Below are 23,062 nucleotides of genomic sequence, written 5' to 3'. Positions count from 1 at the left end.
TAAATTTAATATTATGTATTATTTTAGTTCCTTAAATTTAATATTTGAGGGTTTTTTTTTAATTTAAGATTATGGATTTTTCAGATACAACACCAACTATTTTACTTTTTATTATAATTATTCTCCATTTTTTTGGTTTTTTTAAAGCATTGTTTACGACATAGATTCTTCTCGCGTGCTTTTTATAATTATGTCATTAGTGTAAAATATCCAAGTTGACTACTTTCATTAAATAACTTGATTCACTATATTTATTTCAATATTATTTTTTGGTCAATTTATTATTCTTGTCCATGTGTAATCTCATTTTTTTGTAGAATGCGATAAAAATATTCATGTGAAATATTTTAATAACTTTAAAACAAAGCTGTTATGATGAATTTTTTAATTAAACTGATAAATAAGCCTTCTTTTAAAATGTAATTAAATAAGAAAAATTATAATTTTGAACTTATGCTTACTCGGACTTAAAACTCATAAGTGTACACAAGGTGAAAAACAAATTAACTATTAAAAGATTAAAATTTTGTATTAACATTACTTATATTTGTAAAAAAATATTATTTTTTATACGTTGTCGCTTATAATTTTGTATATTTTCTAAATATTTATCGATTAAAATATTATTACTTTTTTATTTAATTTTAGTTCTTGTAATTTTTTTCTCATTATCTTTTTAGTCATTTTAATATGTTATTCCTATAATAATTCAGTCGTTTTAAATTAATCCTTTTAAACATATTTTATAAATACTAAAAAAATATTACTATTATAAAAAAGGTTTGATAGATGGTTTATGTTGATGGGTAGTAATTACTTTTATAAAATAAATATGATTTATAATAAAATATGCCATTTAAAAAGAAAATTAAAATAAAAACATACAAGAAATATAAAATTAGATAATTTCAAGTTTTACTTAAAAAGTAAAAAAAAAATATATTTTAATATATTATTTCTTTAAAAAATCTATTATTTTTTAGTATGGTTGGTCTCGACATCATTGAGTTGACCTTGGTTATATAATTTTATTGAATCAAGCAAGATCGAAAAATTATCATGTTGATGGGTGTTGCTCTCTCCACCATCCCAGTCTTCTTATTGTACCTTCCCAATTAATTTATTTTCCAAAAATATCATTAGGTTTATTTTTTTTTACTTTTACCATTAATTTTTTATATTTTTAATTAAATACCCTAATTCAACACCTCATTCCAGCGTGCACACCCCCCTCCCCTCTTCTCCTTCTCTTTTCCATTTCCATCACCCATCCCCCCTTCCCTTCTTTTCTTTCTCTTTTAAATTTCCATCACCCACCCTCACACTTTTATCTTCCCACCAGTAATCAAAACATTATTAGGCTTAATATCCCTATGGATCACGCCCATAATCATGACAATACTTAACCATCATCATTACGTCCTTCAGTATCCCAGCGGCCACGTGTTCCGAACATGGCCCCTCCCTCATCTTATCAACCAACCTTCCCCTGAAACACAACTCCATCACAAGGTGCCAACACTCCGCATCCTCATACACCGCTTTCAGAGTTACAACCCTAGGGTGCCCGACACGTGCTGCATTATCTCCACCTCACGGTGCACCGTCTCCTCCCCCTTCCTTAGAGCATACTCCATGCTTTCCCATGTATATATATGTAAATGTGTGTACTGGTAAGGCCGAAACGGATGTGGAAATCCGTTCGGCCTTCAGCGGACATGGATATCCGTTAACTGATGTCCGTTGAATGTTGGATTTTCTATTTTCGTTTATTTTTTTTAACGGTTTAAACATGGTAATTCAATTTTTAGTGAAGGACAATTATGGAATAGGGTGGTGCATGAAAAGATTTGCGGTGGTACAGGGAGCAACACCCCATGTTGATAGAGATCAGAGTATTGTGAACACAACTAAGCCCAATTACTTGTAAGCCCAGTTAATGGTATTCCAATATTGTCATCAAATTTATTATTTTAGAAGTTTTCAGTCATGTTAGACTTTAGAGTGTATGATTTATAAAAAGAATAATGTGTTCATTTAACACATATTATAAAAATAAAATAGTTATAAAAAAATAAATAAATATAACACATGGCATGGCGAAGCTATCACGAGGTATCGTAGTGGAATCAGAATCTGGAATTCCGTAGCTAGCATTCCTTGACAGTGTCTCATAACAACACATGCTGTGCTACAACCGTTCTCAGAATCCTTCCTCTTTTTCTATCATTGTTTCTTCCACGTCACAACCGAACCAAACCCTGATTCTGTTTCTCAATAATCTTACCTTTTTTAATACTTTTTCTCTTTGTACGTACAAGTATATTTGAGCAAGATTCAACTATTTTAAAACAAGTCACGGGTGCAATTCATAATCTCCCCGTACATCTTAATAGGACCATTCACCAATCCAGTTGCCCAAATCGATTGCACCATCAAATTTTCCAGATCCACCATTTTTTCAATATTCACTCAAATTTTTAGATTGCATTTCGTATCATCTTAAACTCACATCTCATTAAATACTCATAAATTGTATTAGAGAGTTTATTTTAAAATTAGTGATTATTTTACAAAATATTCCTAAGTAATATAAAAATTGAAAACTCATCTTAAAATGACTATAATGATTTAAAAAGGTAATGAAAAGAAGAAGAGGGTGGGTATGGAGAAAGGACGAGGGACAGAAGGAAAGACAGAGAACACATGACGAGAATCGTTTGAAACGCATGAAAACAAATGTTGTGTGTTGGAGCGGTGGGAGGGAAAGGTAGGTTAAGTATCTTCTAAGATTCTTTACCCATACCACTTTTCTAGGATGCTACTTCTGCCAATCCACATGCATCACTCCTTCTACCTTCCATCAACACCCTTCTTCTATTTTTCATTTTATACATAATATATCACTTATTTTAATATTGTCTGTATACAACATTATTTATTTATAGATAATGATACTTTGACAATATTTTTTTTTCAATATTTTAACATCATCTACGTGTCATTTTGTGATTGATCCATGTTAGTGTTTATGATTATTGTCATTGATTATGAAATAATTTTGGATCAATGAAAAAATAGCACATAAATTTGTTAAAATGTTGTCAAAATATCATTATGTTTTATTTATTTGGTTGTATATTTGCGTATTTCTTCGAAAGTTTGCAAAATGTTCTCTTTTTATCATTTCTTTTGCAAACATTCTTCTTCCACGTCTTTCTATCCTCTAAACCAAACTGGTTCACTTTCTTAGGTTCATTTTTCATGTCTGAGAGCTAGGGAGAACTACTTTTGAGTGCACACTTTTTTCATGTTCGATATAATCAAAAGTTTTTAATCTTCTTTTCCTATTCAATCTGTATAATATTAAATATATATTTTCTAAGTAAAACTAATTAATTAATTAATTAATCTCCACCACACATACGTTATTAGTTTTTTCTTCAAGTGTGAGATGGATTTCTACACTAACGAGATAATTAATATAGTTAAAATTTTGATATAGTTTTTAGTAAAAACAAAAAACTTAAGATTTTGGAATTCTTTTATATGTCATCTAACTTTCTTATTTTTAATTTATGTAACTTTGAATTTATATTTATACTGCTAATATTCTTACTAGTATTTTTTCTTCCTTTTTGAAAATTGGAAATAATTCAGCTTCTTTTTCTTAAAAAAAAAATTATACAGAGGTTGGGAGGGCAATGAAAGAATCTTAAATTTTCTGATTGAAGGTATACGATTTATAATTTTTTTAGGAGATGTAGATAACATTTCATATATATATATATATAAATTTTTTCAACTCTGAAATTAAATCATTTTAAAGATGTTGGATGATCCGAAAATAAAATAAAAGTGTTGTTTGTTTCCAAGGAATTACTAAGTGTGTTTGTTTTCAAGAATTTGTAAGGATTAATTTAAGAAGGATATGCATTTTTTTAAAATGAAAAAATTTGCTTAGATGGTAAGTGTATTTACAAAAATATTCTGTCTTATTTATTATTTTGATAATAATAATAAAAATAATGATTACTCCTATTAATTTTTTTATTTAAAAAATAATTATCTAAAATTTATTTAAAATTAATTTTAGTTAATTAATTTTTATTTTTTATATTAATTTTAACCATAAAAATAAAACCGTAATGTTACATTTTAATCTGTTAAAACAACTTTTATCCATTATACTCATCAAATAACTCGTATATAACGCTTATAAATTTATAATAATTTTTTATCTGTTATAAATTTCATATGTACATTCCATTCCTCTGAAATCCATATATATTTACTATCATTAAATCCATCTTTATGCAAAGAAACAAAACCTAGATGATGTGTTTAATTGGTGGTAATGATGACTGATTGGAAATTGTTTTGATAATGGTGAGCAACTGGGCCAGCAGAAACACTAGAAAAACCATAATAAATTGTACAATGTGACATTACCCTGAGAAACCAAAACCATAATAGGAAAGAGTTGTCGTTACTGACATGTCATGGTCCTCACTTATTGGCTATTCGACATACCCAAAAGCTAGGAACTCGGTGTCTCCAACTACGTATACTACTATTACCACCTCTTTCTTTCTTATAATAATAAATAACAATATTTTATTTTGATCACGTGCTCCTCTAGATAATTAACCATTAAACATACTGATAATAGGCAATCACTATTCTCAAGTAGCAGTGAGAATTTTTCATAAATTTTACAACCAATATTAAAATTAACATGTTTTTTTAATAAAATCTTTTGTAGTTTATGGTGTTTAAAAAAGTGTTAGAAAAGCCGTCTTTGTTCATTATTTTTTATACAACACTAATTGAAAAAAAAAAAGTTTCATTTTGTTAACCCTTTTTATTTTTGTTTACTCTGGTCATAGCTAGTTAGGTAGCCGTTGGGTCCATGTATCCATATTTCTTAATTCAAAAGATTCGAGGTTCATTTTTTCATCAATTACAACCAATAGCAATCCTCATTTTTTTTTCATCATTAGAATTTAGAATAATTAATGAATTGCTAAATAAAGTTTTTGAAGATTTTAATTGTCACCAACCCACCTGGGCAGTCCCTACCACCTCTCTCTAAGTGATCAACTTCAAATTTTCCATATTCACGAAATAAGTGGCGGAATTAAATATCGAAAGTGCACCAACTAAGATGAGATTAATCATAAACAAATGAAATAAAAACGAGATTAATTAAACGTGGGGTACTAATTAAAATATAATAATGTTGTGAGGACAATTATTTATGTAATGAGAAATTAATAATGTTTGCAAATTGTTTGGGGCCAGCCCCTTGGTTTAGGGAGAGTGACCAAAAAGTAGGGGCACTTGACCATTTTAAAGTGGTCATTGTTCAGATTCTATTTCTCTTCTCTTTCTTTTGTATGGCCCACTTTGTCACTGTTTTTCCCTCGACCATGGAAGCATAATTAACAATACTCTTCTGTCTGCTACACAGATTCATGAATCTGGAAATTTGTTCAAACTTTCTAAAGTCATAGTCTATTCCATGCACTTATTTATAGTAATTAGTACTATTTAGTATACAGTTGTTAACACGTTTTAACTAAAATATAACTTTAGTTATGAGTTAATTAATAGATATTTATTGTCGAGATTTACCAATATTCTTTGCTTAATATGTTATACGTCCTAGATCCTTCTCTAATTGAGTTTTCTAAGGAAAGGTAAAATAGAAAAATGAGGAAATGTTTAAATTGAAGGTTTTGTCTGTAGCAAGTAGCGACCATGATTTTGAGCTACTAAAAATGATTTAATTATTAAACCGCGGCACTATTAGTAAGCCAGATTAGAATAAGCTAAGGTCAATTAAAGACATTAAAGTTTATAATCTCGAGAGATTAAACAAATGCTATTAATTCAGACCATAGCAAAAAACGAGATGGCATCACGTAGAAATATTAGAATCATTCGTGTCTCTGTATACTAAAAGAAAATAAATGCATGATTCCTTCTTAGGTGAATCTTTCAGAAACAGACAGAAAACAGATAATAATTCAAACAATTAATCAATAGATTAATTAATTTTTTTTTCTTTTCCTATTGTTAAGGAGAATCTCACACCTCTTTTTGCCAAACTTCTGGTTCCTTCTGCATGGCTGGAAAAGTAGGGCGTGCACAACGGGGCCAAAATGGTAATTGCACACTATGAGAATTAGGTTTTGAAATGTTAATTTTACTACATTAACTTACTATGCAATTGTTTTCACCCATATTTTCATCCGAAGAGATTACATTAATTTTTTTCTAATTTAAATGAAACAGAATTAAGTTGTCTAAGATGTTTTTATAGAAATAATTAACAGAGATTCCTTAATTAATTTGAGGTGAAATTTTTAATTGTTTTAAGGATGCTAACATGTGATTATAATAATTAGAGTTAAATCAACAGTTTTTAAACGTCTTTAATTAGAAATATCACGCGTAATTATCACAATAACCAAACTTCTCATCTTACACATTTTGCATTAACTCGTTTTTTTTACTTATTTATTTCGAATTGCTTAAATATATCCATTGTAAGTGCATTTTCTTAATTTTTTCCAATAAAAATCCAACATAAAAGAATTAACTCAATATACTTATATGCTTAAATCCCCACGTACACATATAAGTATATTGAGTTAATTTTTCATCCCCTAAATATAAAGATACTTAAAAGAACAGTATCAAAATAAAAACCTACCGTAATTGGGTATATATATTAGGTAGAGGTGATAGTGTTAAAAAATAGCACACTGTATAATTATTCGTGGCAGGAGCAAAATTTTCCAAAAATAAACAGAGCCAAAATAAGGGGGAAATCCCATATAAGAAAATAACGGAACGTAACGGAGAACCAAAAGCGTAACACAACTGGGAATCTGTCTACCCACCCTAAAGATCCGGCGGCGAGGTTCGAAACCAAACCCTTCTTATGGAATCCAAAATTCATTTCCAACACATAAAATTTTGAAGTCCGAGGTTGCCTATAAAAGCACATTAGAAGGCTTAGGTTTTCGCAGGCTCAGAAATCCAGAGAGAGAAAGTCAGGGTAGAGCAGTGAGAAAAAGAAAATGGGAGGTTGGGCAATTGCTGTGCATGGTGGCGCCGGTGTGGACCCTAATCTCCCACTCGAGCGCCAGGAAGAGGCGAAACAACTTCTCACTCGCTGTCTCAATCTTGGAATCTCTTCTCTGCGTTCCAATGTTCCCGCCATCGATGTTGTCGAACTTGTGGTACATATCGACAACCTCTTACAAACATTATAAGCTATCTCCAAAATGCAAACTCAACGTGCATGGCTTAGTTCTTTCGTTTTGCTCTTTTTATATTCCGCAAATAATAATAATAATAATAATTTAGTTGTTTTTTTTCTTAGATTTGAGAAGAGTGTGATTTGTGTGACAGGTGAGGGAGTTGGAAACGGATCCGCTCTTCAATTCGGGCCGTGGATCTGCCCTGACGGAAAAAGGAACGGTAGAGATGGAGGCTAGCATCATGGATGGGCCGAAACGGCGCTGCGGTGCCGTTTCGGGTCTTACGACCGTGAAGAACCCCATTTCGCTGGCTCGTTTAGTTATGGACAAATCCCCACATTCATACATCGCCTTCTCTGGCGCTGAAGAATTCGCCAGGCAACAGGTTCATGTTTTCTTCTAAACTAAACCAAAACAAAACAAACTTCGCTTTTGCCTTTCTTCTCATTTGCCGTAATGACAATAGTAGCATTTGTTTTATTTCAAATTAATAATATTAATTAGCATTTCACGTTCAATTTATTTTATTTTATTTTTCAAAAAGATCTGCTTTTTTTGTTTACTTTCAGTTTGCACCTACCATTTTTCACGTGATGCATTTTAATTGTATTGGTGAAAGTGAAAATTTATGAATATTTTGATAGGGGGTGGAGGTTGTGGACAACGAATACTTTGTCACACCTGACAATGTGGGCATGCTGAAGCTGGCAAAGGAAGCCAACACAATCCTGGTACGTAATCAGTTACTCCTAGTACTAATTAATCACGGATCTTTTATTTCATTTACGAATGTTGCGCTAAATTTGCGCCACGTGTGGTGATAATGTTGATGATTGCAGTTTGATTACCGAATTCCGAACTCGGGATACGAGACATGTGGATCCGGTGTGGAGAGTCCACTGCAGATGAATGGACTCCCGATAAGCGTGTACGCGCCGGAGACCGTTGGCTGCGTAGTGGTGGACCGGGAGGGGCGGTGTGCGGCGGCGACGTCAACCGGTGGACTGATGAACAAAATGACCGGTCGAATCGGTGACTCGCCGCTGATCGGCGCTGGGACCTACGCTTGCGAGTTGTGTGGGGTTTCGTGCACGGGTGAGGGCGAGGCCATCATACGTGGCACTCTGGCGCGTGAGGTGGCAGCGGTGATGGAATACAAAAACTTGAAGCTTCATGATGCCGTTGATTTTGTGATCAAGCACCGTCTCGATGAAGGAAAAGCTGGGCTCATTGCAGTTTCCAACACCGGAGAAGTGGCTTGTGGGTTCAATTGCAATGGCATGTTCAGGGCTTGTGCCACTGAAGATGGTTTCATGGAGGTTGCAATTTGGGAATAAACTCAGTTTCACCATGGTTGTTTTGATGCAACTATTTTACTTCTACGATATCAAGTTAGAGTTTAAGGTCTCTTAGTGGTGCCGGATTCAGCTGATTATGATTAGTCTTTTTTCTAAAAATTAGAAAAAAAAATGTGAAATAATAGTAGTAACTCGTCTGTCTTCTGCTGAAATAAAATAGAAAAAAATTCATGGTAGACCTTAAATACAGCCGTGCAGCTTTTCTCTTCATAGTTACTAACTATGACTATATTTTATTTACAATAGCTATATTATGTATATAAAATACCTACGTGAATGGAGTCCCTCACCAGAAGCACCATCCATGAACGGTGTCTTCAAATGGCTGTTACTTGCCACTAGTCTTCTCACTTGTCGACATTATAATAAGAAACAAGAGTGGACCCTCTTGTTTTTGAAGTGTTTCTTTTCTTGGATTTTGCTGTGTGATCTTGGTTAGTAGTACACTGTAACATCAAAGTTGCTTTGGAGAAAAAATTCAAATGGAAAACGATGCATTTGACAACTAAGGAAGAAAGAGATGTATGATACATGGTGACTCGATGTGACAGGAAAAACAGAACATACTAGATAAGTATTTGTATATAATTAACAAAAATATTATGTACCATGCTTTTTTACTATATAAATAATATATTTCTATATCTATTTTACTATATCTGTATATATCTTTTTTATTTAATGCGTTCTCACTTTTGCAGCATTCTTTGGAACGTGAGTGTTGTGTATCATTGTTTCAGTGTAAAAATCTTAAGGCGTATAAATAGGGTGACAAGAAAATAATATAGTACTGGCTGGTGTTGTACCAAGGAAAAGTAAACTAAAAAAAAAATAGTGTCGTTGGTGTTATAAGGAGATGATGATTGAACGTGCGACAAGGTTTTGTGTGCAAAAAAGAACATAACACATGGTACTATTTATATTCCCAGGAAAATGACAGAGTACAGTGATTTAAAATCACCACATTCGTAGCTAGTTTTGGACCACCGAAATACAAGGGAAGAGAAGTAAAGTAAGTTTCATTCAGCTTAACGAAAACTAAAAGGGTTAAAATTTAATTAATGGTAAAAAAAAGTAGTGTAAACCAGTTTTTTTTTACAATAATTACTTTGAAAATTTATTTATTATGGTTGAGTTGTAAATTTTATATGCTTATACAGTGTGTAGAAAATAAAGCACTGGTTGAATGAATGATGCCGAATAATTGTTTCCCCTTTCAGTCTAGCCAAAACTAATGTGACATAATTAGGAGCTTGTATAGATATATAATTATGTGATGCCTATATATTCTATCAAACCATCTCAAATTCTATTCTTCATTTCTTTTTCAGAAATTTGGCTCTTATTATTTGCTTAACATTCTACCAATAACAATCACTTCTAATGATTAAATATAATTTACACCTATTTATATAAGAAAAAATCTTAAGTAAAACAAAATATAATGATTGCAATTTCAAATACATAATATTTTCTTCCTCTGTTCCTATATAATACTTTTTTATGAAAATTAAGAAAGATGTTTGTTTTTTTCTATTTTTAAGGTAATTTTAATTAAATTATCTACTATACCTTTTAGTTTTTCTCTTTTATTTAATGTTGAGACAATTTTCAATGCATTATAAAAGAAAAATGAGGGTATAATTAGAAGGAATTTTTTTTAAAAAAAATTATATAAAGAAAGATGGAGTATCAATATTTTGTGATCTTATCTATTTATAGTTATAGTTAAGTGGGCCTTATGAAACTTGTACATCAATTTTATGCACTAAATGACACTAATATACAACAAGAATGATGTTACGTATTTCATAAATTTGTCTATAAGTTTGGATTTAAACCACAAAACTGTATCACCAATTAAGCTAATAGGTTTGATGTAATTGATTGTTTAAATTTTTGGACAATTAATACTACTTTTAAATTTATTAACATTTTTATTCCGTAAACTTTTTAATGGAATATTAATTGTAATCGTACTATTGAAAATATATCTCTCAACTATACTTACATAATGCAATCTGAAATCACGATCACATGTTTAAAGAACCATGTCACACCATGTTGATTTATATGTATTTTCTTATAACAATGCCTAAAAAAAATTATAGTGATAAAAAAAACAAAATAAAAGTTATGTCTCCATTTTATGCAATTAAAAAATGAGAAGCTAGTTAAGTATTATTTAAATAACATTGACGACCCTTGCAAAGTGATTGAACGACGGAAAGTTTGGTGTCGTATTAGCCAAACGAGATCTATGGCAGCATCCTTTTTATAAAAAAAATAATTTTTATCGAATTGTATTGATTGTGTTTTCGTAAAAAATAACTTTTGATTAAATTATAGTAAAGGCTTCTAAAAGTAAATTGTATAGTCCCATCTATAGATATAAAATCGCTATTGTTAAAGCACGTGTTTGAATCTTTAATTTGATTTAGTTTGTCTTCACATAGAAGCACTTTTTCGTGTTGTGTGGTTTAATTAAAAAGCCTTGAAATTAATTGAGTTTGAAACTTTATGTAAAAATAACTATAATAATATATAAGAAGGGAAAACTATAAGTTTATCGTATAAAATATTTAAGTTAAAGGTAGTATCATTATATTCTAATGTCTTTCTTAGTAGAAATTCAAAAATGAAAGTTTTGCATTTTTATTATTTTATGATTACCTCAAAATATTTGTTGAAAAATGTGTTAGAATAAAATTGTTTATATTGAATATAAAAGTAGACGTAAATTCTATTTCATAAACTAATTTTGTAGAAATAAATTAATCTTACATTACAGAATACTTACATAACAAAATGAGTTGCTAAGGATTTGAAGTTTTTTTCTCACTGTAGATTGGCATTATCTAGAATGTATATTTGAAAAAAAAAATAGAATTTCAATTTAATTATTATGCAGATTGAAAATTGTGGTAGTAGTAATTCTCTTATCCTAATTGGTGTCTGATTGCTGATGTGTCATTCATAGATTGAAGATTGCTTGTCGCAGCATAATCCCCACCAAAAGCTACATTTTCATTGTTGAAACTATTCTATTTTTTTTCATGCCATAATCACCACCATAATTGACATTATTTATTTATTCTCTTAATTATGTTTATTTTACTATTCATATAGACATTCATTATTAGAAAGATTATTATGTCTAATGTATATTATTCAAATGTAAAATTTTGTCACAGTTTTATTTTTAAAAAATGTTTAAAAAGATAAAAAAGGAAACAATATTTAAATTTTCTTAGACATCGCTCTTAAATGATATCAAATGATTAAATATAATAGAAAAAAATACTAAAAAGATAAAAATTATTCACCTTATTATCATATATATCATATTACAGAATATTTAACAAAGTTTTAGTTGCTTAATGTGATTGAGTAACTGATATTCATTAATGATTTAATGAGGGTGTGATAGTGATACGTATGCCACCATACCTGCATTATGATCTTGTTTATGTTAGCTAATTATGAACTTGTTCATTAATTTATTTTTTATTTAATCACTATTGTCCTCATGGTATAAAAATAGTGTAATACTTTGTTTTCTCTTTCATTTTTTATATGTACGTTTAAATTAGGTTATCATTAATATTCTTCTATTTTCTAATTGCTAATTAGTTAATGGAATTTATATTTGTAATTGGTATTTTTAGTTAGAATCTTAAAAATAAAAATCAACAGAGTAATTAAATTTTTATTTAGAATATTTTATTTATTTTATTAAAATGCAATAAATTTAGGAATCTACCTTTTACTTGTGTTGTTAAACTTTTTAGTTATACTTAGATTTCTATCAATTTCTCTCGAGAGAGTAAGAGTAAGGTAAAATCAAACTCACATAATGGATTCATATAATTTTTAACTCAAATTTAAAATGATATGAAATTATGAAAAACTGTTTAAACTTTTTATTTTTATTTAGTTTAATACTTAAACTCATACTTCTTAAATTAGTAATACATTGTTTTACCAAAAACCTGAAGATAATATAAAATGAATTATAAAGTATGGGATAAAATTTGAAATGCGAGCACAAAATAATTAAAAATAGAAAAGTGTCGATATTTTAAATGGTGACAGTGTAGCTGACAAGGCTCCAGCACAGCCTGTTTTTGACAATTATGTGATAAAGAAGAGCGTTTTTATATGGTCCAATCTGTGATTATCAGAACAACTTGCTAATTTCTAAAGTATATAAATAACCAAGTTATTGCACGGTCCAGCCCAGAGTGGGCTACTCTGTCCTCCCTTGTCACATTCATTATATATATATATATATATATATATATATATATATATATATATATATTCATTACGGAGGAAAAGAAAATCAAAAGAGAAATATATATACCTATAATAACTTATGATATAATAATTTAATATGAGATTCTATTATATTTTTAATATATTACGATATAATTAATTATATATTTTAACTAATAATTTTAAGAGAGTCGAAATAATGCATTCAAAATTTATATAGTCAATCATATTCGTTAATAAAACAAAAATAAATAATTAGATCATTAGTTAAATATGTAAAAAATTTGAATTTGTGTTGTTTACATATTAAAGTGTAAGTTGTAACTTTCTTCTCTTTTATCACATTTAAAAATTGAATATATTTTTTTATTTTCATAAATATATCTATTTCTAAAAAATCAGACTAAAACAAACTATTAAAATCTAATTAAATATTGAAAGACATAATTATTAAAAAAATTACGATAATTAAGACACATTTAAATTCACAAAAAACATACAATAATTAACACAAAATACTATACAAAATTCTCATTAGATAAAAAAAATACGAGGCTAGTATTTTAATATCGAGTAGGACTAGAAAGTTACTCTTTATACTTTACAATGAACAAAACAATTGAGAAATGAAAGAAGAAATAATTAATGTGTTTAACTTTGTGTTTGAAAAAATAGAAAAGAACATGCTAAAGAGTGTAAGAATAACACAAATGTAACATAAGTAAAACAAAAGACAAAGGGAGAGAAAGTAAAATAAAAAATATCTTAATAAGTTTTTTATTATTTATTATATTAAAACTTTGGTTTTACTATTTATTAACATTAAATTTTGACGTGGTTTACAAAAAAAGTTTAAAATCTATCTAGTTTAATTTCCACAGATTCTCATTATATATATACAAAATTTAAAAATGGGATATAATAATTAATTATGTAATATATCTAAAATATTATAATATAATAATTATGTAACATAAAATACATGATAAGACTGAAGAGTGAAGTATAAATGGGGGAAATGAAAAGGTGGTGAGAGTGTAGTTTTGGGGGTTTGTTTAGCAATTAGGAAGTAGGAAAAAATGCATAGCGAGGCTGATAAGATTGTGTAGGATGAATTTGGTTACGGTAGGTGGTGGAATTAAGATAGGCATGTGCTAACTTAATGCCCAAATGAACCTGAGCCGTAGTGGTTAGGTGAAGTTTATCCGCGTTTAGACTCAGTCCCTTAGCATCCACACATTCAACATTCGCCATTTTCATCTCCATTTGAGCACGCCTCACATTCTCTACAAACTTTCCCTCCCCTGATGCCAGTGCTACCTGAACTTACCGATGTGGGACTATTACAAACACTAACTAATAATAACTATAATGGAAAAGATGAATCAAAAGTACCTGGATAACCAGAAGAGATGGGAGTTCAAGATCTAATCGAAGGTCCACAATCAACCTCTCCATCTTATCTTTGTATGACTCACTGTCTTTTTCTCTTACCGTGTCACTCTCTCCCTGATACCAAAGCAGACCACGGATCCGGCCCAAACCCATCGCACGCTTCACACGTTTCACCAACTCATCATACAGCCGCGACCCACGACTCCACTCTCCGATCTTCGTCCCACCCACCGCGCAAGGCACCAGGCCCACAGGCCCACCACCACCTCTCAGAACCTCGTTCGCAAACGCCATCCCAGGCCCAACCCCACACGTCTTCGTCACATCAATGTCCGCATGCAGAGGCTCCCGGGCCTCCTCCCACTCCAGCTCCGCACTCAGCCGCCAAACCCATGGGCTTGGCCCGCACTCCGCCGGCACTTTCCCGTCCCATTTCCCCCCAACAACGCCACCTCGTCCAGCCATGTTGCTCTGTCCCGCCAGCACAAAAATGTCCCTCGAAACTGCCCCTAACCCACCCCGCACACCTTCCATAACCCACATAAACCCTAATAAAACACACATCAAATTCAAATCCATTACAACAATAATGGATCCACCGTTTCACCATTTTATCAACTTATTATAGAATCACTGAGTTATGACTCACACACACTACCAATTAGGTTGCTCGCGTGCTTCCTGTGGGACCCGCCGGGAACTAAGCAACCATCATTCAATCAACATAATGTAAGCATCGGAAAATTATTTGATGTCTCCGGAAACAGATAATGCGTGCAATTAACGTCTCCTTAATTGATGTCTTATTTTAATGTCAAATCTTAGCCTTATTAATTGAGGTTTTTTTTTTTTTTTTTCGGAAGCAAGACAAAAATATACATCGTATCAGATCCCGTGTTACTGTTGTGTGTTTCTTCATCTTCCATCTCACAGGCCAAGTTAATTTTCTTATGAAGTTAGATGTCGCTAGGAGAGTATTAAGCCACCAATAAAATATATGCGAGTCATAAACTTCTAACTATTGTGTGCTTTTCTGGTTACAACGCTTTGATTTGGGCTGGGCCTTTTGTTGGGCTGTTTCTTTCCTCCATCACCTTTTTCTTCTTTTTTTTTCCTGCACCCATAGTCTTATGACAATTTTATCTTCTTCTTTTTCTTTACCTGTGACAAGGGAAGGTAAATAAATATATATAATTTATTTTGGATGAATACTTATGCTATTCAGACGCAAATTTAGTTTTGTTATAATTTAAAAATTATATGATTTATTTATGTTAAAATTATAGTAGTTGATTCTATGTTCGTATTCTATTGGCCAAATGCAAAGAAACCCATCAATTTAAGATCCACTTGAACTTTGCATTATTCAGGCTAAATATGGGAATAACTTCACAATAAAAAAGAATTACTCTTTACAAATCCAAATTAACTAACATTATTATCAAGGAATGAATTAGTTTTGTTATTATGAACTGACTAGGCTCTGATTTTCTCTTTATAAAGGTATTTTTTTTTTCTTTTAAAACAAGAGTTGACACTTTTTGTTAAAGTGACTACAGTGTTAAAGTAAGTCAAAATTCATCCACTACAACTTTTTGTCGAACTAGGTTGAAAAATTAAAATATAAAAATCTAACTTTCTTGTTATCTGATTTAATGTTTAATTAATTTAGGTTTTTGAAATTTATTGTTCTTCGTAACTACTATTGCTTCATATTTTTAAAGTAATCTTGTCTTAACTCAATACTACAATTTCCTTTCTATATTGTAGAAGTTTTTGATGTTACACCATTATCCAATAATAATGTAAAAAACTTAGACGTGTTAATTTGACTTCTATTTTTATCTATTTTTATTTAAAATTTTGTAGTAATTTGTTTTTTTTATAATCCTTGTTATCTTTAGGTAATTTATTAATTATCCTTGAATTATTATTTAACTTTATCCAAGTTATATTTATCTATTATATGATATGTATCTATATTTATAGTTATTGTGAAAAATATAAATTATATTATTTATCAAAACAGTGAATTAAATAATTAGTCTTTCATGTTTTAAAGATATTAAATATTATTTCAATTCCTTACCTAGCTTTATTTATACTATAAAAGTAGCTATATAAGTATAATATTTTTGTATAATTTTATTGAATTGTTTTATTATTATTCATAATTTATAAAAAATAAAATAAAATTTAAAAGAGTTATACGTAATTTTAATAACTTTTTTAAATATAATTTATATTATACCTAAACATTAATTAAATTATTATTTTATATACATTATACATCAAATATACATTATAGTGTATTTTTCAATAAATTATTCTTGCTTTATATCAAATCTAACATATACTTTATTCATATAATTAATATATAATTAATTTTTATTTCAATTCCTTAATAAACTGAGTTTTGACTTGTATTTCTATCTTAAAAAGAAGTAACCCGTCTAAATCTATTATTGTACATCCATATTATTGATGTTTGAACATTTATTTCATGAATTTACGAATATAATAAAAACAAACTAAAAAACGAGAGAGAATAATTTCTATCAATTTATTAAAATAACAAATAATATATAGAAAAAGTTATTGAACAAATGCATATACTTTCTTAAGTTTTTGGGCCCAAGAAGACTTGGGCCCTACAGCTTTGGGCTCTTGATGACCAGATCATAGGCTAGTCCGTGTCTAACCGAAGGATCGTGTAATCATTGTACGTAACACCTAATATAATGTCATCGCCACGTCATAATATGCATCTCAAATGAAATAATTAAAAAAAATGATTTACTTATCTTTAAAAAGTGTCTAAAGTTAAAAGAAAAAATTAAAGGAATGAAAACAAAAAGAGAATAGAAAACAAATCTAAAAATTTGTTCATGATAAATAAAGTAAAAATAAGAGTTAAATATGTTTTTTTTATAAAAAATATATTTTATCTTTAAACTAGATTATAAAATATTTAATTTAATTATTAAAATCTTGTAAAATATTTTCCATAATAGAGTAAAAGGTTTTCCATATCACAAATGAAGTTTCATAAAAGTCTATAATATAACTTGCATTCAAGAGCATGTTCGACAATTTTTTTTTATAATACAACTTGGAATGCTTTATAATTTAATTTACAAACAAAATATATATTTTTTAATAATTTAGAAATAAAGAACATATTTAATCTAAAAACGATAATTTTGAATGTTATAAGCATAAAAAAACTAAAAAAATGTTTTAGGAACTAAACATAAACCAACCTTATTCATATGTTAAAAAACTATGTTAATTAATCCATATAATCGTACTCACAATTCACTATTGGAATCATCAGCATGAAATCTACAGGATACACTTCTTCAGAGAGTAATACTGAAAATCTCTGACAGTAACTCAGACCATCTCCTTCTCCTAGAAAAAGATCTGATCTCAGCTCCGAACTATGGATTGGCCTACATAAACCCAAAGAACCATATCCTTCCTTAAACCAAAAGGATGATGTATTTGTATATATAAAAATGTACGCAAACATTCATGTTATTTAAAACATGAAATCAAATATACGTATAAAATGGAGATGAAGAGTATATTTCAGAAATCAACGTATATCTTAGAATGAATTTGACTAGTTCGTAAGCTAATTTGACTAATGATACAAACTGATTTTATTAATATTTAATTGTTTTATTAGTTACTTCACCTAGCTTGTAAGTTTGTAGTTATTTTTTTTATCGTTACTAGTCTATTTAAAAATTATTTTTACACTTACTTGTATTTAAATATTATACTTGAAGAAAATTAAGTAAAATCGTGATGTCTTTGCCTTTTTTTTATAAAAGAATGTTCAAGTTGATTTGTGAGTCTGTGTAATCTGGTAATAAACATGTTTTCTTAGTGGAAATACACTAGTGACCTACTAAAAATTCGGATAAAAAAAAAGTTTTTTATTACAATTTAATTTAGAAATATTCAAACAATTTTATTTTGATTAACTTGTTGCGTTATAGAATGAACATAAATGATAAAGATTACCCACTAAAGTTCATGCTTTAGCAGTGGCTTTTGTAAAGAAGAAAAAGACAAATACAACACATATTCAATTTTGATCTAATTAAAAAAAATGACTTTTATTGTTTTGTTTTAATAATTTTAATTTTTGTTTATGTTAGTGTGTGATGAATGAGATTTTTTTGATGTTAGTATGTGAAACGCATCTCAGTCATGTCAACAAGACAATAAAATTTAGTTTTTATTATTCATACGGAAAAACAAATTTAAAACTTATAAATCCAACCTCATCTCGTGAATCTTTGCAGACGTAAACATAAAACAAAATAATATACGATAGGTCGAGCGCTTGAACGATTATGTAGTGATGCCTCGTTGGGCGAGGAGTTCACCTATTTTGTTTTCATTTTTTTATGATATCAATTCAATTTCTTGTTTTAAAAGCATTTGAAATTCATTTTTATTTATTAAATTTTGTATCAACGTTATCCCCTTCGTTAAATAGAAACAAACAGTGTTAATGGATTGATGATTTGACAACAGATAGTACTTATGTGTCATTATTGGGCTGCCGTAATAGAGATGCTTTGTTCCCTTTCTCTTTGTCTCGTGTGAGAGGTTGGCTAGGAAAGCAACTCTCTTCTTCCCCCTTTCCCAGTAGTTCTGGTTTGGCCTTGCAAAGAGAGGAAGCACCAATTTGTTTTCCTTATTGTTGGTTCCTCTCAACAAACCATATTCAGAGGTTCTCTTCCTAATTTCTTCTCTCTGCCATTTAGCTCGAGCAAGCAAACCCAAATTAGTTGTGTTCCTCATGTCTATGTGTATTACTCGCGGATCATCCAACCTTGGAGAAGAGGGTTTTCGGTTTGTAGCTCAATAGTGCGGAATCCTAGCCAGAGACTCGCGGTGTGACGTTGAGAGAAGAGTTGTGATCCTGGTTGTTTGGGAAGGCGAAGATGCGGCGAGGGTCTCTATTTGATGGTGACTGGCGACGACAGCAGTGACCCGTTGCGAGGGGTATCGGCGACGACAGCGAAGTGAATCGCGATCCCATTCTTGCAATTTAGGGTTCCTGACCTTGTTTCTCATTTCGGAACGTGGGTTGTTTCTTCCTTGCAAGTTTTGGTCTCGTTTTGTTTTAGTCAGGGTTTGAAATGGGGATTTCGAATTCGGATTGAATTTACGGTTTCTTAAATTGGGAATTTGGAGGTTATGGCTTTCAAATTTTGGGTTTCTTTCCTGATTTCTCTCTTGGGTTGAGATTATTTCTTCTACGTTGATTCAAGGCTTAAATTGGACCTTCTGATCCTCTTTTTTGTTTTGAGATTTAAGAAGGTGAGGTCTTCGATTTTGAATTTGGGTCTGGGGTTTTGACTCTTCGTGTTGATTTGAGTTTGGGTTTCTTGAGCTCGCATCTTTGACCGCTTGGTTTTTATCAGCTTTGGGTCTAACGGTGGTGGTTTCCTAACTCAATTTTCCCGCAATTTCAAACACTCAATTTGTTAATATCCACCTCAACCTCTAATTAAATAACAAGTCAGCACACACATAACTAAATAATGACACGTAAGAACTATCTGTTGCGAGATCATCAATCCATTGACGCTGTTTGTTTCTATTTAACGGAAGGGATGACGTTGACGCAAAATTTAATAAGTGAGGACCAATTTCAAACACTTTTAAAATGAGGAACTCAATTGATATTATTCAGCAAAACTGTGGACAAAATAGGCTATTAAGCCACAAATGAATTGTGTCTGTTACTAGTTACGAGTAGAGATGACAAAAAGTTTTGTGTCTGCAAGTATATGCATATAAAATTTGCGACAGATAGTTGGTACATGCAAGTATTTATTAACCGCAGGTAGTGGGTATTTTAGTACCCGTTTATAAATGGGTCGGGTGTAGGTATTATATTATCCGTACTCGCGAGTATTTGTTATTCACAAAAAATAAAAATAAAATTTAATTTGTATTTTATTAAGTTAAATTTAATTAAAATTAAAATTAATTTCTATTTTAGCAGATTAATCTTAACTAAAATTAAATTTTAATTTATATTATATTATATATATTTTTTTGTAATTTTATTCAAATTTTATTTTAAAAATTTATAAGATATATTTTTTTTAGATACCCACAAATATTTTCTAAAAGGATATCCGTGCGGATAGTGGACAGGTTGCAGGTGAATTTTTTTTACGGGTCTATCCATATCCGACGCGATCCGTGGTTATCCTTATTCATGAGGTTATACGAAGTTCTTGGGTGAACTTGCTCATTGATAACCCCTTTTAATTGTTGGCTGACAGGAAGAAGTTCATCAATGAACTCTCTTGCTTCCTCTTTCTTTGGGCTGAGCGATAGGAGTTCGGGGATGAACTATAATCCTTGCTCTTTCTTTGGGCACATGGGTTCACGAATGAACTCTCTTTCATTGGCTTGATCAGGTTGGCAGGGGTTCATAGGTGAATTCATCCTACTCCAACCTTTCTCTTTCATTCTTTGGACTGAGTGGTAAGGGTTCATGGGTGAACTCATCTTTCATTGATTCGATGAGGTTGGAAAGGGTTCACATATGAATCATCCTACACCAACATCTCTCTTTTGTTCTTTGAGTCAAGCGACAAAAGTTCATGGACGAACTCGTCCTTTACCGTCTTGACGAGGTTGGCAGGAGTTCATGGGTGAAGTCATCATACACTACCCTCTATCTTTCATTCTTTGAACCAAGTGGCAGGAGTTAATGCGTAAACTCGCCCTTCACCTACTCGATGAGTTTGGCCGGGGTTCATAGGCGAACTCATCCGACACCAAACTCTCACTTTCATTCGGTTTACACTTGCACAAACTTTTCTAAAAATTTCTGAAATTCCTCATCGTCTTAATTATTGTAAAATTTAAAAGGTTGAATACAATAAATTAACTAAAATAAAACTTTAAATTAGAGACATTTCATGTGTTGGGATGACTTTCCCGCTCGGATGCTCAATGAAGTTATAAAATACCTTTTTTATTTTTGATAAAGATTATAAGACCTTAAAATTTTCATATAAAAATTTGTAAAACGTGAGACAAAAAGATTTATAAACTGAAAGGAACTTTCATTAAAATGACAAATTAATTGATCAAGCTTAATTCATTTAATTATTTCTCACTCAGAATTTTTTTTCTTAATGGTTCAAAGAAGGGGCAAAAAAATTATTTTTGAAAAAGATAATAATAAGATAGATGAATGAGAGAAAAAGTCAGATTAATATGTAAGAGCGAGACATTATTTTTAAAAAGTTTAATACTTATTTTGGTCCATCGGTTTGTTAGGTTTATTCAAAGTGGTCATACCTTTTTTCAAAAGTTCACAAACGTCTCATATTTTGTAAAAACGATTTACGTTAGTCTTTTTTGCTTAACGACAAAACTGCCTCCTAACCAAAACTGAATGAGTTGTCAAATTAGTGATTGTGTAGCAAGCTCAGCCAATGAGGGACTGCCACGTGGCAGTCCCTTTCCCACCCAAAACTATAAGTTTCATCACACTTCTCCTTCTGCAATCACTGTAACCTTCATCACCATTAACCAGCCATAGTGAATATCGAGCCACACCGCAACCTCCATCACAATAGTCTTCATCCTGCCATCGCAACCTCACTCACTCATCGCAACTTATCCTTCATTCCACCACTGATTCGCGAAGCCACCGTGAGCGCCTCCGTTCAACCGCGAAGCTTACCACAAAACCTCATTCAATCCTTACATCAGCCATTGAAATATCTTCCCACCATAACTTGCAAATCTGCGAACCCTAAAATTGTGAAAACCCCAACATCGCAAGAAATCAAAATCGTGAACCATATAACCCGAACATCGGCCACCCAATTTTGTCCATCATCTCCTCTACAACAACCTTCATCCCAACCTGCAAATCGAAACAGAAGCACAACAGAGACTGCGTCGTCGCCGTTGATCAGGTCTAGCACCACCTCTATGTGTTGAACCTTATTCTCTTTTTTTCTTAATTGATTTAAAGAAATTTAATTGTTCTTCTATTATATTATTAGGTTATACATATTAGGAAAAATTGGGGAAGAACTTGAAGCTCTGAAACAAACCTTTTGTAATTCTCCCTAATTAAAATTGTAAATGTCTCTTCCTGGCTAAAGTGAAATTGTGAAGCTCTGATTATGATATTATGCAAGAAATAGATTAATATAATATCATGATAATAACAAACAATCAACTTTGTATATTATAGAGTCAAAGTAACTTCCATAATTAATTCTAATCAAACACGAAGAATTGAAACTAGCAAAAGGAATAGGTAAGATGAAGAACCACAAACTCAATTTCAACACCAATTTCAATAGATTTTTCAACCTCAAATCGCAAATTAATTTTAACTTAGGTAATTTCATTTAACCACCTATTATAACTTTTTCACGTCATTAAGTTTTCTTTTTAAAATTTACACTTCAATTGATTTCAGCGTATCACGTAATGAAAAAATGGACAACTTTTTCAGTTTTGGCCAAGGATAATTTTATCGTTAGCATTTTAACGTCGTAAGCAAAAAAGATTAGTTTAAACCGTTTTTACAAAACATAAGCCATTTGTAAACAGCTAAAGAAAAAATATAGATTACTTTAAACAAACCTAACAAAAGACAAAAATAAATATTAAACCTTTTAAAATAAAATATTATCTTAATAATGCACGATTGAATTCGAAGCCACGTGCCATAATTTTTAC

The 23,062-nt window shown here is 30.5% G+C and overlaps 2 protein-coding genes across 2 annotated transcripts; one reads left to right on the top strand and one right to left on the bottom strand.

Annotated features, from left to right (window-relative positions):
• Window positions 1-6,877: 6,877 nt before the first annotated feature.
• LOC108336256 (probable isoaspartyl peptidase/L-asparaginase 2) lies at window positions 6,878-8,817 on the top strand. Its single transcript, XM_017572641.2, has 4 exons — window positions 6,878-7,253; window positions 7,426-7,659; window positions 7,919-8,005; window positions 8,114-8,817. Exons 1-4 carry the CDS (start codon window positions 7,092-7,094, stop codon window positions 8,609-8,611), a joined length of 981 nt encoding a protein of 326 aa, XP_017428130.1. The 5' UTR covers window positions 6,878-7,091; the 3' UTR covers window positions 8,612-8,817.
• A 5,032-nt stretch (window positions 8,818-13,849) lies between these two features.
• LOC108337526 (probable carbohydrate esterase At4g34215) lies at window positions 13,850-15,067 on the bottom strand. Its single transcript, XM_017574075.2, has 2 exons — window positions 14,306-15,067; window positions 13,850-14,230 (listed from the first exon to the last, which is right to left on the bottom strand). Exons 1-2 carry the CDS (start codon window positions 14,882-14,884, stop codon window positions 13,973-13,975), a joined length of 837 nt encoding a protein of 278 aa, XP_017429564.1. The 5' UTR covers window positions 14,885-15,067; the 3' UTR covers window positions 13,850-13,972.
• Window positions 15,068-23,062: the final 7,995 nt, after the last annotated feature.

The sequence above is a fragment of the Vigna angularis genome, chromosome 7, assembly GCF_016808095.1.
Source record: "Vigna angularis cultivar LongXiaoDou No.4 chromosome 7, ASM1680809v1, whole genome shotgun sequence".
Lineage (NCBI taxonomy): Eukaryota > Viridiplantae > Streptophyta > Magnoliopsida > Fabales > Fabaceae > Vigna > Vigna angularis.
The sequence above is the reverse complement of the archived record's forward strand: the minus strand, read 5'-3'. Positions and strand labels throughout refer to the sequence as shown.

Coding starts and splice junctions, on each gene's coding strand:
- LOC108336256 (XM_017572641.2), top strand. CDS start 7,092: ATGGGAGGTTGGGCAATTGCTGTGCATGGTGGCGCCGGTGTGGACCCT. Junction 7,254..7,425: donor TCGATGTTGTCGAACTTGTG/GTACATATCGAC, acceptor TTTGTGTGACAG/GTGAGGGAGTTGGAAACGGA. Junction 7,660..7,918: donor AAGAATTCGCCAGGCAACAG/GTTCATGTTTTC, acceptor ATATTTTGATAG/GGGGTGGAGGTTGTGGACAA.
- LOC108337526 (XM_017574075.2), bottom strand. CDS start 14,884: ATGGATTTGAATTTGATGTGTGTTTTATTAGGGTTTATGTGGGTTATG. Junction 14,231..14,305: donor CATCTCTTCTGGTTATCCAG/GTACTTTTGATT, acceptor CGGTAAGTTCAG/GTAGCACTGGCATCAGGGGA.